Below are 15,312 nucleotides of genomic sequence, written 5' to 3'. Positions count from 1 at the left end.
GATTCCAGGTGATTTTAATTATCTATTTACTTTAATTTTCTATTGAGATCATATACTTCAAAAGAAAAAAAAAAAGGAAATGAGTTCAAAAACAGTTTTTCAAACACTGTTGGTTTCCATGTGGGAAAACAATCCCAAACATATAAGAAAACCCTAAACATTAATATTCATATAACATAAAATATGCCTGGATGGTTTATTGGCTTTGAACGTTCTCTGTGGATCTAAGAAAAATTCTCTTTCCCCCTAGCTGACCCTCCTGCAGAGACCAATGCTACAATGAAGCATCTCCTGAGTAAGAAAAGTATTTGAAAGAAACAAATTATCTGAAACAAATCTAAGTCTGGGGGGAGGGGGCAGGGAACAGGACCATGAGGCAGACAGCACAGCTTTTTGAGATTACAAGAAGCTTGTCCCCCAACACTTCCAGACAATGCCCCATCCTCGGTACTAAGCTAGAATCGACCTGGTCCTCATCCTCTTGGTCCCTGCATGCACCCGGCCACACCCATACTGAACTGTCAAGACCCTCGGGCCACTGGCTACAAAAGGTCTCAAAGCATCCAGGGGAAACCCTCCTGGAAGGCTAGCTTCCCTCTCAAGAGGAGTCCAGCCCTGCCTTAGGAAGGTCACTACTGGAGGAGACCGCTGGAATATGCAAACCTTTCGCCCCTTCCCTCCACTGCGTGCCTAACCTGTTTCAGTATACCCGCTGCCAAAGCAAGCACGGTGCCTAACCCGAATCCTCTCCTTTGAAGATGGTAAAACGTGCCCAACATCCGTAAGATGTTAGGGAAAAACCCAAAGGAAGTTTCTGACCAACCTAATAGATTCAAAGACCGCTAGGTCATCGTTTAGGATCATTTTAAAAGAAAGTGAAGTCACTCAGTCGTATCCGACTCTTTGTGACCCTATGGACTGTAACCTGCCAGACTCCTCTGTCCATGGGTTTTCCCAGGCAAGAATACTGGAGTGGGTTGCCATTCCCTTCTCCAGAGGATCGTCCCCACCCAGGGATCGAACGCGGGTCTCCCGCATTGCAGGAAGACGCTGTCTAAGCCACCAGGGAGCATTCCACAAATACAAGGTATGTCTGAATGAAAACAAGCGGACTGGAAACTGAGATGCTGGGTCCAGTCTCGGGAGGATTCGCTGGTGTGACCTTGGACCAGTCGTTTCAGCGGGGCTTCGAGTTTTCTCGAGTATGAAGTTGGGGGAGAGGCACCTCGCCTCGGCAGGGGACAGCTTGAGGCCCAAGAGGCCGCGCTGAATGCGCTGTCCAACCCAGCACACGGGAAGCCCCGCCGGGCAGGCGGAGCTGCCACGGTCCCTACCCGGGCCCCCGGACGTGGAGCGGGGGGCCGCCGGGCCCTCCCCCTACATCCTGGCTACCGAAGGGCCCACAATCCAGGCCGGCCGGCAGGGATCCCTCCCGAGGGCCGGCCCGGCCTGGACACAAACCGAAACTGAAGAGCTCATGTGACAGCGGAGGCCGGGATGCGGCCTCCGCCCGCGCTCAGCCCGGGAGACGCCGTCTCCACCCAACTCGGCCATCTTGAGAGGCCGAGCAGACAAAGCGAGCCCATTGTCCCCGCGGGTCTCCGTCCCCGGGGGGGCGTCCCCGGCGGCTGCGGACGTGGCGGGGCACCCCCTCCGCCGCTCCGGGCCCCGCACCTTTGAGCGTGGAGCGCTCCACCAGGACCGTGTGCACCTGCGGGTCCGAGAGGAACTTGCGCATCTGCTCCAGGGCGCTCTTCTCCTCCAGCGCCGCCTCGAGCGCTGCCGGGGCCTCGCCGCCGTCCTCCAGCAGCAGCGGCACCAGCTTGCGCAGATGCTTCTGCAGCACCGACACGTCGGCCACGTTCTGCACCGCCGACACCTCCAGGCCGGCCGAGCCGTCCTCGCCGCCGCCCCCGGGCTCCGACATGGCGCCGCGCTCGGGACCCGCGCGCAGGGCTGAGGAGGCGGCCGCGACTCGGCGAGAGAGAGCGAGCTAGCGAGCCGGCGCGCGAGAGAAACGGGCGACGCGGGCCGATCGTCCGCTACCCGCGGCCGACTGAGGGAGAGCGGGAGCCGGCTCCGCCCTAAAGGCCACCGCCCGCCGTCCCCGCCCCGCCCGCCGCGGCCACGCCTCGCACGCCGCCTACGTCACGACGTCGCGCGCCCGCCCGCCGCGGCCACTGGCGCCTCGCGCGGCGCCTACGTCATGGCGTCGCGCACGCGCGCAGGAGACCCGGGCGGCGCCACCGCGCGGCCTTCTGGGACTCGTAGTTCTAGCGCTGGGCGGAGGCCTCGCCGTCCCCGCACCTCAAGCCCTGAAGGTGGGAACTTGGTGGGGCGTGGGGCGGGGTGGTCAGGGACTCCGTTCCGCCTGTTCACTGCTGCGGCCTCAGCGAGCAGCGTAGAGCCTGAGACCCTACAACAATGTTGAATGGATGAATCAATGAATGAGTGCATAAATGAATGGTGTTAACCAGTTAACGCATTTAGAGCACTTATCTCTTGCTTGATGTTGTTCTAAGCCCTTAACCTGTGCTCTTTCTTTGAACGAATGAATGACTACGATGTGTCGAGCTAAAACATAGCTTTCTGTGTTTTAGAACACACATAGGGAGAGTGGGTATCTTTTTCACAGGGGGAGGAGAAGAGGGGAGTGTCACATTGCTAGGCCGGAAGGAGGGAAGTTGGGAGGGGACATTCCCAGAGCAGGTACCAGCTTCTGCAAAGACAGAGGCCTGACTGCAGAAGAGATCTACAGGAAAGCCCACTTGAACGGTGGGGTGAAGCCAAGCTGTTGTGTGTCCCGGTTGCTAATGGCAAAATGATTACCCCAGGAGGCCCCGAGGGCCAAGAGAGAGACCTACATGAGAGCATCCGCTTAGAACGGTGATGCTCCCCTAGCATCCCAAGCCGGCACTGTCCTTCTGAGGGTCTTAGCCTCGGGAGCCATACAAGGTAGGATAGGGGCTGCAGAGCCTGCTCAGTGAGTGTGCCCCCGGCTCCCATCTACCTGGATCTCCTCTGGTACACCGAGATGACTTAAGGGCCAGAATCCATGCTGCTCAGTTCTTGTTTTAGAAGTGACAGTTGTTATAAGGAGTGTTAATTGGCTTTTGAAAGTTCAAACTCATAACTCACTTTTTAAGTTGGGTGGAGGAAGGGAAGTCAAAAGCCCTATTTTTGTATCAAAATGCACAGTCAGAGAGCTAAGTCCTGATTGGTGGAATGACGATGGGCTGATTCGATTTCCCCAAATCATCTTTGGAAAACTGAGAAACATACAGTATGCCTATTCTTGCTCAATTACCAGGTGCCAAGTCCCAGGAGCTGCTGGAACATGAAGACTATCAGATGATTCTTCAGCAGCTCATGGAAGAGGGGACAGATTAATAGCCCATCCTCCTCCTGACCACCATCAGTCCATTATTTTGTGTGTGTGCAATTTTTTTAATTGAAGTATAGGTGATTTACAATGTTGGGTTATTAATAGCTTCAAGTGTATAGCAAGGTATATATACACACATATGTATGTGTGTGTATGTGTGTGTATATACGTATACATATATATTTTTTGTTTCCGATTCTTTTCCATTATAGGTGTTTACAAGATATTGAGTGTAGTTCCCTGTGCTATACAGTAGATCCTTGTTTGCCTGATTTATATATAGTAATGTATATATGTCAGTTCTAAACTCCTAATTTGTCTCCCCTACCCCACCCCACTAGGGCTTCCCTGGTGGGCTCAGATGGTAAAGGTAGGAGACCCGGGTTCAATCCCAGAATTGGAAGGTGCTCTGGAGAAGGGAATGGCTACCCACTCCAGTATTCTTGCCTGGAAAATTCCATGGACAGAGATGCCTGGTGGGCTACAGTCCATGGGGTCGCAAAAAGTCAGACACAACTGAACGACTAACACTTTCACCCCACCCTGCTATTCCCTTTGGTAACCATAAATTTGTTTCCTGTGTCTGTGAGTCTATTTCTGCTTTGTAAATAAGTTCATTTGTATAATTTTTTTTAGATTCCACAGAAGTACTATCACATAATATTGGTCCTCTGTCTGTCTTATTTCACACCAGTCCACTCTTGTGTCATATGCCTGAACAGACCTAACTAACGTTCCTGGGAAAAGATAAAGCACCTATAGTGAGTTTGTGCCATGATCATAATGGTAACGAGAAACAGTAATGCCACTGACAACGACAGTGCGTCATTAGCAGGCACTCGGCCAAGGGTTGCTCCCTGCCTCGTGTCCTTTGGGGTTGGAACTGGGATGCAAGAGGATCTATTAGGTGCAGGTTAGTGAACCCTGAATTGACTACACACCATTTGAGCCCCAGAAACCCAGCAGTGACCTGGCAGATGGAGAGAGGCTGCTTGCAGCCTGCAGGGTGAGTCAGCACCACCCAAGAGACGCAGCCACTTGGGCCTCCACAGGACTCAAACGTCTGCAGCCTGGCTCCGAGCCAGGGCAACAGAGTAGCAGGCTCCAGATGTGCAGCCCTATATGTCTGATGGCTTCAAAATTAAGTGTTACTTCTAAACAGATGAAAATTAGAGGAACCTGAGTAATCAGGATCCATACATTGATCAAATGTGCTTGCATTTCTATTTTCCAAGGATGTTTCCCTGATAGTTCAGTTGGTAAAGAATCCGCCTGCAATGCGGGAGACCTGGGTTCGATCCGGGTTGGGAAGATCCCCTGGAGAAGGGAACCGCTACCCACTCCAGTATACTGGCCTGGAGAATTCCATGGACTGACTGTATAGTCCATGGGGTCGCAAAGAGTCGGACGCGACTTCCACTTTTTTTGCTGTTTAATAAATACATAGTAAGAAGAATTGTCAGTGTTGATTGAGTGCCAGGCACTGTAAATTCCTTGTTCTGAGGGCTGGCTAGACTGCCCCAGACTGACAGGGGAGGGGATATTTTTGTGAGATGCTGCCTTGGCCTCCTAGGGCAGGACTTCCTGGGAAGCTGACCCTCCGTGGAGGTGCGCCGTCCATCCAGAAGTGGCCTCTCCCCTTCTCCCCTGGCCACTTGGTCTGCCATCTCTGCTTTCTCCTGTCCATAGTAGAATCTGCTTTCTGTTGGCAGTGGGCAGTGGGTGCTGGCGAGAGAATCCTTTCTAAGATGATGGGCGATGGGAGTGGCTGCTGGGCCACTTGTATTTTATCTGAAATTGGTGATGAACCGTTGGCATGTCCATTCCCCGCCTTCTTGGACTGCACCGGATGGCTCCTCAGATCTAAGTTGGGGACTTGCTCTCAGCCCCACTCTCCTTTCCCCTCCTTCTCCCGACCCTGGACCACACTGAGCTCTCAGCCCAAGCCCGGCTGGCCCAGCACTTTCAGGCTCTGCGCCTGGGGGCCCCCTCTCCCCCGGGGAAATTCCACACTGGGCTCGCACATTCATTCATTCATTCATTTCACGGCCCGTTCCCAGCACCAGCAGGGCTTGGGCCTACATGGGCGTGTGGTTGATTGATGGCTGTGAAAAGAAGGCCTCACGCCCGGGGAACGGGGCCGGGTGGCAGCGGCGGCCGGTCCACAGGGCGCACGTTAGGTGTGGAGCCTCCCCAGCTGCATGAGATCAGGCGGCGGCATCCCGGCGCCGCCGCCGGACTCCACCCACCGATCGCTCCCCCGGGCTGCAGGTCTCTCTCTGATGACGCTTGTCCCAGCCTCCACCCCCTTTTCTGTCTCGGTGCCTTGTCTATCTAGCGAGCCTCGGGGCGAGGCTGGAAGCTCCCCGGGCTCCTGGCGAGGTTGGGGCGCCCAGGGGGAGCGCCTCGAAGGAGCAGGGCGGTGTCGTGGCGCCCTTTAGCGGTGACGCGGAGGACCCGCACTCCGGAGCCGTCTCCCGCCCCAGACCTCCTCCCTGCCTCCTGGCCGGGTCCATCCCCGGAATGCCTCCAAGCTCACCTTCCCAAGGTCACCCGGGCCGCCAAGCAAGCAACGGCAGTGACAGGGGGGAATCCCCGCCCGTGGTCCCGCCTGCATCCCACCGCCCTTTGGTAAAGTTGGGGAAATTTGCCTCTAAAGCAGGCAATTCAGTCTCTCTGCTGAGCCCCAGGCCCTCTGAGACGCCTCCTGCCGCCCTGGCCGCCCCTCTCTGGAGGGATCCAGCCCCTTCTCTTACCTGAGAACGTCTGTGTTCCCAGCCAGGGCCACCGCTCCCTGGGGGCACTGGAGCCCACCCCTTCTCATGGACATGCCTCTGAAATTCTCCCCGCCCTCTCAAACATTCCCTCTTTCCCTCCTGGACTCTTCTCAACCATGTCCAGCCTTCTCCAACGCACCCTTTCTTTGGAAAGAAAGAAGAGAAACCCCTGCCACACCTCCTGCCAGCAGGCTCATGCTTTTCAGCAGAGTGTAGCTGGGGGCTGCCTCTCAGCCAGCTCCCCACCCCACTCCCTGGCAAGTGCCGTGGTGAAGGTCACCAGGTGGCCTGCACATGGGCAAATCCACTGACCCCTTCTGGGTCCTCCTCTTTCTTGACCCTTGGGCGCTGTGGACACAGCGGGTCTTGTGTGTCCTGCCAATACCCCCGAGCCCTGTGACACTCAGCACATCTGTGCACGGTGACTCCCCCCAGCCTAGGAGCCACACCCTCTGTTGTCACATGGAGTGTTCCAGAAAATGCCTATCCAGCCAGCTTGGCTGAAGTGTTAAGACTTTGTATCTGTGCTGCTCGTTCTATTGAGAGATGTATTGAACTTTCGGCGTATAACTGCGCGATTGTCTCTCCACACAGCTCAGTCTGGTTTTGATTCCTGTAGGTTGCAGCTCTGTTATTAGACACATCAACATTTCACATGGTTGTGACCTTTTCATGAACTGATTGCTTGAACACTATGAAATGCCTCTCCTATTCCTAGTGGAATTATTTGCTCTGAAATGTACTTTGTCTGATGTCAGCATGTTCTCTCGTCTTTCTCTGGATCAGCGTCAGTGTGAGGTCTTTTCCATCCTTTCAGTTCGGTTCAGTTCAGTCCCTCAACCGTGTCTGACTCTTTGCAAGCCCATGGACTGCAGCGCACCAAGCTTCCCTGTCCATCACCATCTCCCGGAGCTTGTTCAAACTCATGTCCATCGAGTTGGGGATGCCATCCAACCATCTCATCCTCTGTCGTCCCCTTCTTCTCCTGCCTTCAATCTTTAATAGCATCAGGGTTTTTTTCCAGTGAGTCAGTTCTTCGCATCAGGTGGCCAAAGTATTGGAGCTTCAACGTCAGCATCAGCCCTTCCAATGGATATTGGGATTGATTTCCTGTAGGGTTGACTGGCTTGATGCCCTTATAACTGAATCACTTTGCTGTATACCTGAAACTAACAGCAGTGTAAATCAACTATATTTCAATTAAACTTTTTTAAAAAATAAAAAAATATTCCTCCAGGATCCTAAAGGGCTCGCTCCTTCTCTTCACCAGACCTCCACTAAAGTGGGACCCTTTAGAGGAGCCTTCAAAATAACACCCCCACTGCTCGCCCCTTTATTAATTGCTCCATTTTCCTCTGGAGCATGTTTCTCTGTATGAGATATCCTTGCGATTCTTGCTCAGGGTCCGCACCCCCAGCTAGAATGTGATTCCACGCAGTGCAGGGCTTGCTCTGGTTAATGCTGAAACGCGGGGCAGGCCAGCGCCTGGAACTGCATTTTGCTCACCATGAGTGAGGAGGGAGTCTTTGAGGCCTGAGGAAATCGAGTACTTCTGTTCCTTCCTGGTGAATTACAAGGTGATTTTCAAAAAACAGGAGATTTTTTAAAAGTATGACTCAGCAGCTATTACTGAGACCGTAACAGGCAGGAAGGCCAGGGGTCTCCAAACAGAGGAAACAGGCTGCCAGGGTCTCTTAAAATTCTGTGTTGCTATGACGACACCTGGTTCCACCTGAACTTTTCTCAAACCTGAGCTAACCAAATGTCTTCTTCTTATGGAAATATTTTTCTTAAGCTATGTTAATGAAACTGTGTATTTGCTTTGGAGTTTGCCTTTCTTCAAAATGGTTCCACCTAGGACTAGCTTTTTCTTTTCTCAAACCTTGGGCTAACAATAGCTCAACACACAAGTATTCACATCGATTGTTTTATAGCTGGGGGATGGCACACCTCGTGCCATCCCCTCAAAAATGCATTTTTTGGAGAGGCGCCTGGTGAAACTCCTTCAGCCTTGAGGTGTCTCTCTTATCTGATTAATAGCTCTCTAACAGACAGAAGAGAGCTTGCTAAAATTAACAAGGGGGCACACTCTCCGCCCCCCTTCTGACGTCTGTGTCAGAAGCTTTCTCTCCTTTTCACTTTAATAAAACTGTGCACCACAAAAGCTCCTGAGTGATCAAGCCTGGTCCCTGGTCCCTGGTCCCGAAGCTAAATCTTCTTCGGAGACCACGAATCCCACACCGTTCACTGTAAGCTCTCATTACCTGCAGATACATCGAAGCCGATTTGTAAAGAATTGGTCATGACATTTCCATGATGCTACAGACACGCGCTAAGCACCCCTCCTGTCACACACACTGTGATCTTCACTCTACGTCATTCCAGGTCTTTGGAGCTTAGCTCCATCCATGGTTGAAATGGTACCCATGATGCATTTCTTAAAAAAAATTTTTTTTTAAATTTATTTGGCTGCGCTGGGTCTTAGTTGCAGCATGTGGGATCTAGTTCCCTGACCAGGGCTCAAACTTGGGCCCCCTGCATTGGAAGTGTGGAGTCTTAGCCACTGGACTGCCAGGAAGTCCCCCACAATGCATTCCTTCATTTCCTCAAGACTTAGGGAAGGGGCAACACAAACATAAACTTCTTGATGTATCTTTATCAAGAGTCACTTGGTGGGCTGTTTGGGGATTTGAGAGGCCACTTGTGGGCTGAACTATGTCCCCCTGAAAGATATGTTGACTTCCTGACCCCTGGAACCTCATGTGTCCATATTTGGATATAGGGTCTTTGCAGATGTGATCAAGTTGAGATGAGGTCATTCTGGATTAGCCTGGGCCCTAAATCCAGTGCCTGGTGTCCTTATGAAAAGAGGGAAATTTGGACCCAGACACACAGACACACACAGGATGAATGCCATGTGACCATGGAGGCAGAGACTGGAACAATGTGTCCATAAGCCAAGGGTTGCTGGCCACCACCAGGAGCCAGGAGGGGCCTGGAGCAGATGCTCCTGAGTCTCCAGAGGGAACCAACCTACCCTCCCCTGGATTTTGGATGTCGACTTGAGAACTGGGTGAGAGCACATTTCTCTTGTAACCGCCCGGTGTGTGGCAACTTACTACAGCAGCCCTAGGAAAACGAGTGCACCGCTATTCCAGAGACACCTTCTTCATCTGCCAGAACACTGAATCCTGCATCGTGGAAGCTTCGAGACTGTGGGGTGGAAGGAAGCTAGGCATGCATCTGCAGAAAATGAAGCTGTCTGAGACTTCCGGTGGCCGTGGGATAGATCACCCCACTGCAAGTCTGTCACCGTGTCCTCTGCAAAGCAGAATGAGCCGAAGACCTCTGTGTCTGATGCATCACAGGCCTGCCTGTCTGCTTGCTCAGTTGTGTCAGACTCTTTGCGACCCCATGGACTGTAGCCCACCATGTTCCTCTGTCCCTGGGCTTCTCCAGGCAACAATACTGGAGTGGGTAGCCATTTCCTTCTCCGGGGGATCTCTCTGACCCAGGCATTGAACCCCCGTCTCCTGTATCGCAGGTGGATTCTTTACCGTGGAGTCACCCGGGAAGCCCACTGTGGCACAAAGACGTGAACTTCCGGCAGCTCCCTTAGGAGTGCCGTCGCAGCATGCTGCTTTCAGCGTCTTTGTGCCGCAGCAGGTGGTTCACTTGGATACTGACACGGATGCGGTCTTGTCACTGAGTGGGGCCTGCAGAGGGAGCTTCGTCTTCGGGGCCCCTGACGCCTGCAGCAGACGTTACAGGTGTGGGCGGCACGAGCCCACCTTCCGACCCTCACGAAGAGCTTGCTGGACCCCGAGCTGAGGGATGCCGGCACCAGGCTAGGTCTCTTGTTGGTTTCCTGGGATTTCCTTCGTGGAAGGGGATTCACGCTTCCTCAGACACAAGCTCCTGCTCCGCGCCCTCTTTCTGTTCTGTTTGTGTCAGCAATAAATATTAGGACCAGGTAGCAATTTGGGGGGTTTGTTTTTTTCTAATTTTAATTTTTTATTGGCGTAGATTTACAGTCTTGTGTTAGTTTCAGGTGTACCACCAAAGGATTCAGTTATATCTGTTCTTATTCAGATTTTTTCCCCTGTAGGTTATTACAGAGTATTGAGTGGAGCTTCCTGTGCTACACAGTCTTTATTTTGTAATTAAATTTTTTATTTTGTATTGGAGTAGGGCCCACCAACAAGTAGGTCCTTGTTGATGATTTTATATATAGCAGTGTGTGAATGTTAATTCCAAACTCTTAATTCATCCCTCCCCACTCCTTTCCACTTTGGTAACCACTGTAAGTTCGTTTCCTAGGCTTGTGAGTCTGTGTGTCTTGTAAATAAGTTCATTTGTACCAATTTTTAAAAATAATTTTATTTCCTTATTTTTGAATTTCACTGCTGGGCACAGGCTTTCTCTAGCTGTGGCCAGCGGGGGCTCCTCTCTAGTTCCGGTGCCCAGGATTCTGGCTGTGCCGGCTTCTCTTTTTGGGGAGCACGGGCCTAGTACGCTCGTGCTTCAGTTGGTGTGGTTCCTGGGCTCCAGCGCACAGGCTCAGTAGTTACAGCATGTGGGCTGGTTGTTCCGAGGCAGGTAGGATCTTCCAGGATCAGGGATTGAACCTGTATCTCCTGCATTGACAAGCAGATTTTTTTTACCACTGAGCCACCAGGGAAACCCCTACCAATTTTTAAATTCCTCACATAAGTGATCTCGTATGATACTTGTCTTTCTCTGTCTGACTTACTTCACTTCGTATAATCATTTCTATGTCACCCATACTGCCAAGGGCATTCTTTCTTTCTTTTTTCTTTTATGCCTGAGTGCTATTCCGTTGTATATGTGTGCCACAGCTTCTTTGTCTATTTCTCTGTCGTGGACTTTTAGGTTGGTTCCATGTCTGGGCTGTTGTAAATAGTGCTGCAGTGAACACTGGGGTGTGTGTGTCTTTTGAAGCATCATTTTCTCCAGATACATGCCTAGGAGTGGGATTGCTGGATCATATGGTAGCTGTATTTTTAGTTTTTTATTGAGCCCAGGGGGAGGCTATTGAAATGATCTCCACGCCATAGTCACAGAACCCAGTGGAGCAGACTGCAACACGCAAGCCCAGGGAGAGTATGGGTAGCCGTTCCGATCGCAGGAGGCTGGGCTGTACTGCAGGGACAGATGACTCACACATCTCAGTGGCTAGAACAGTAAAGGCTCATTTCTTGCCCCAGATACATGTCCACTGGGGGTTGGCTGTAACCGTGTGATCTGAGATCCAGGCTGATGGAACAGCGTCTATCTGGAGCACTGTCTGTGGTGTGGCCAGTTCTGGCTGCTGTAACAGAATACTTTGACTGGGGGCTTAACCAACAAACGTTTATTTTTCACAGTTCTGGAGGCTGGGAGTCTGGGTTTGAGGGTGCAGCATGCTTGGGTTCTGGCAAGGACTGTCTTCCTGGTTTACGGATGGCTACCTTCTTGCTGTGTCCTTACATAGCAAAGAGAGAAATCATCTTCGTAGTGTTTCTTTTTTTTTGGCCACATGGCTTGTGGGGTCTTAGTTCCCCAACCAGGGATGGAACCTGGGTCACAGCAGTGAAAGCACTGAGCTCTAACCACTAGACCACCAGGGAATTCACTCTAGTGTTTGTTTGTTTATAAGGGCACAAATCTCATTCATGAGGAATTCACTCCCATGAACTAATTCCCTCCCAAAGGCCTCATCTTCACATATCATCAGCTTGGGGGCTGGGGCTTCAGCATGTCCCCTGAGGCAGGGAACACAAACAATTAGGCCAGAGTACCTGTTTTATGGCAGAAGGAATGAACAATGGAGAGAACCACATGCTGGCTCTTAGGTTTCTGCTCAGAAATGACACATGTCACTTCCTCTCATATTTCATTGGTCGAAGCAAGTCACATGGCCAAGCGTGATGTCACTGGACAAGGATGTGTAAACTCACAGGGAGGGGAAATGAAATGCTGCAGTAAGCAGTGAAATGTGAAGGCAAAAGGCGTTCCTGTTTCTAAGAAAATGAAGTTGAATTTTTTTGGAAGACTGGATAACAGCAAGTTCCTAAAAATACTGTTGAATTATATTCGACTCAGATAAGTGAAGACACTGGCGAAATCATAAACATCTAGGATTCTGTGTATCAGCTGCTAACGCAGTGCCTTTCAGCTCTGGCATTGAAGAAACTAAGAAATTATACACAATCTCTCACAGGTGAGGACTGTGCATGGAAGATAGGAAGGCATTTGATTGGCATCTTCCCCAAACTAAAGGCTCCAGGCTTCACTTAAAAGCCATTGTGGACTCATTCAGTGTTCAGGCCAGGAAACAACCCACTCCAGGTATTTTAAGTAGAGAGGGATTTTGCAGAGGGAGTTGAGTGCTTACAAAAAGGCACAGACATCAGGGGCCGATCCAGACCTGTGCTTTATGGCCCTACCACCACAGCTGTCACCCAGAAGTCAGAGCTTGTTCCTGTCTGATCACCCACACCATGAAGCAGGTGACCAGGCAGTGGGGCTTAGGTCCAGCTACTGCCAACATACATGTCTGCCAGAGTCTGCTTGGCCCCTACTGCCCTAATCTCCTTGGAAAGATTACCCCCAAGCCTTGCACGGATATGTTCAATTGGTAAAACCTTATGTCCAACGGAATCCTAGCTGCAAGAGAGTCTGGGAAATGCAGGCTCTTTATTTTTTAGTGTTCCTACCCCTGCAAATAGATCATGAGTTAAATGAGGGTTGAAAGAAGCTATGTATCCAGTAAAATATACTTGTATACTTAAATATATTTTTCTTTTATAGAGTTTAAATTAAAATAAGTTGTTTAAGGGTGAAGACACTCCAATGATAAGATGTTAGGATTCCTGGCTTTCACCAGTTTCTTCTTCTTGAAGAACAAGACCCCAGTGCATCAGGTGATGAGGCATTAACATAATTCAAAATATACAAAAAGCTTGCTGGGTAACGGGGCACCCTCAGGAGCAGTACTGGGAAGGGAGAGCTGGCTGACTGCAGAGAGAGTGGATTTGACCCAGGGAGCTCTGCTGATAGGGGAAACCTTGAATGATACTACTTAGTGATAAAGATAATCAAAACAGGTAGCTCTATATCTCTTCCTAATTATAAAGGAGTTTTTTTTTTTTTTTTTTTTTAAGAGCAGATGCCAACAACTCTCTTCCGGGGGCAATGCCTTCTTGTCAGTTTGGTGATGGACAGAAAGTGTCCCCTGGGCGCACCTTGCTCAGAGTAGGAGCCCCACCACGTGCCCTGGAAGCCCAGGGTTTCGTATCTCTAGCTCCTGGAACAAAGCTCAGCACAGAGCTGGGACTGTGAATATTTACTGAGTGAACAAATGCGTGATTATCCCTAATTGATAGCTGAGGAAACCAAGTCTCGGAGAGATTGCATACCTCACTGAAAACGACAGGGCTGGGTGGTGGTGCAGGCAGGACTCCCAGCTGGGGATCAGGAGTCCACAGCGCTGAGGCTACCGGAATGACTGGGTTGATTTCTCCGTGAGAGGGTAATATTTTGAAGTAAGGCAGTCCTTGATTTGCAAGGTAGCGTGGGACTCTAGAAATGACTGCCCAAGTTAAAAACATGCAGAACCACCTTAGTCAGTGGGTGGGGGAGGTTTGCAGGATACCACTAATACGCTAAAAACCACTGACGTGTACACTTTAAAATGGTTAAGGTGGTGAATTTTGTGTTATGTGAACTTTGTCCCAATAGAAATTGTTTAATGAACAAGTGGTAGAAAAAAAAAAATCAGTGGGGAAAGTGTGATTGTTTTATGACCTTCAAACCTTAACAATTTTCTTCTTGGTTATAACTGCATAGGGAAATAAAAAATAGTACAACTAACATTTATCTAGTACATTCTAACTTAAAACACTAGAAGCACTGAGAATTAGAGTGCTCTATTTCTTTGTACAAAGGTCACACAGATACTAAAACTGGAAAGATACAGAGAAGGTGAGCGCAGTTTTGCACGAGGGTGACACAAATTCATGAAGTGGTCTGACTTTTAACAACAGTGTGAGTGGAGTTAATGCCACAGAACTGTATACTTGGATGTGGATTTTATAGTATGTCTTTAACCACAATTTTAAGGGAAACTTATCAGGAGTAGTTTGAACAGTGCCTGCCCTCTCCTCATTGTATAACTGACCATAGGGAACAGGCACTTTTCTCTGCCATGGTGAACTGTCATTGTCCGTTCTAGATCCGGACCGGCCTCCGACGTGGCCTTTGCATGCTCAACCATTTGAAACATCTCTGACTTCCTTTACCACGAAGGTTTTTGTTAGCACCACTTCCTCAGAGCCTTCCTCCTTCTCATCACTCACCAGGTTCCTCAGCTGACACTTCTGGCCCTGGAGCAGCAGCGGAATCCACATCTCCCACCAGTTCTTTCTTCTAGAATTGTCACACGCATGCTAACTCACTTCCTCCTCGACCCAGAGATTGAACCCACATCGATTTTGTCTCCTGCATTGGCAGGCAGGTTCCTTACCACTAGCGCCACCTGGGAAAATGGGCTCACTCCAATCTGATTGAGCATTATGAGCAGTTTTGGTACCTTTCCTGCACTTCCACCTTTTGGCCAACTTCCTGTGTCAGTGATACAGTTTAAAAAAATTATTTATTTTACTTTATATATTTTTAGGTCAGGTCTTAGTTGCTGCAGGTGGGATGTTCGGTCTTCACAGGAGCATGTGAGTCCTTTAGGGCAAGCGGCTCTTCGTTGTGAGATCTAGTTCCGCACCCAGGGATTAAACCCAGGCCCCTTTGCATTGCGGAGCACACAGTCTTAGCCACTGGACCACCCTGGAGGTTCCTCCGTTGATACATTTTTGTAACACGTTAAGTGGGTTTATCACAGGAGGCAACACAACTGCACACTTTGCTGGCTGTAGGAACTGAGTGGCAGCTCTGCAGTGGGCAAGACTTTGAAAGCAGCGCCATGAGGGGTTGGCGCAGGCCGAATAGCCCGCAGCGCAGGTCGTACTTGAGGCAAGTCACTCTCGTTAACACACCGAGGTGACTGATATCCGAGCCCTGCAGGGACTGCTGTTATTTTACTGGCCCACAGTAACTAAGCTCAGTGCCTGTCGGAGCTGTGTAAGCAGGGACCGC

The 15,312-nt window shown here is 50.5% G+C and overlaps 1 protein-coding gene and 1 long non-coding RNA gene across 3 annotated transcripts in view; one reads left to right on the top strand and one right to left on the bottom strand.

The window, feature by feature from the left end:
* DYNC1H1 (dynein cytoplasmic 1 heavy chain 1) overlaps window positions 1-2,043 on the bottom strand; it is a 60,883-nt gene extending 58,840 nt beyond the window's left edge. For both annotated transcript variants that reach the window (XM_061395377.1, XM_061395378.1), the window contains exon 1: window positions 1,675-2,043. In XM_061395377.1, coding sequence (XP_061251361.1) covers window positions 1,675-1,927 — 253 coding nt within the window. In that variant the 5' untranslated portion in view covers window positions 1,928-2,043. The remainder of the gene's footprint in view (window positions 1-1,674) is intronic.
* A 62-nt stretch (window positions 2,044-2,105) lies between these two features.
* Window positions 2,106-7,989, top strand: LOC133234616 (uncharacterized). The gene is made up of 2 exons (XR_009732228.1): window positions 2,106-2,321; window positions 2,835-7,989. It is a non-coding gene; the product is annotated as an uncharacterized LOC133234616 (long non-coding RNA).
* The last annotated feature ends 7,323 nt before the right edge of the window (window positions 7,990-15,312 follow it).

This window comes from Bos javanicus, chromosome 21 (assembly GCF_032452875.1).
Source record: "Bos javanicus breed banteng chromosome 21, ARS-OSU_banteng_1.0, whole genome shotgun sequence".
NCBI classification, from domain to species: Eukaryota; Metazoa; Chordata; class Mammalia; order Artiodactyla; family Bovidae; genus Bos; species Bos javanicus.
This window is presented reverse-complemented; position numbering and strand designations above follow the sequence as displayed.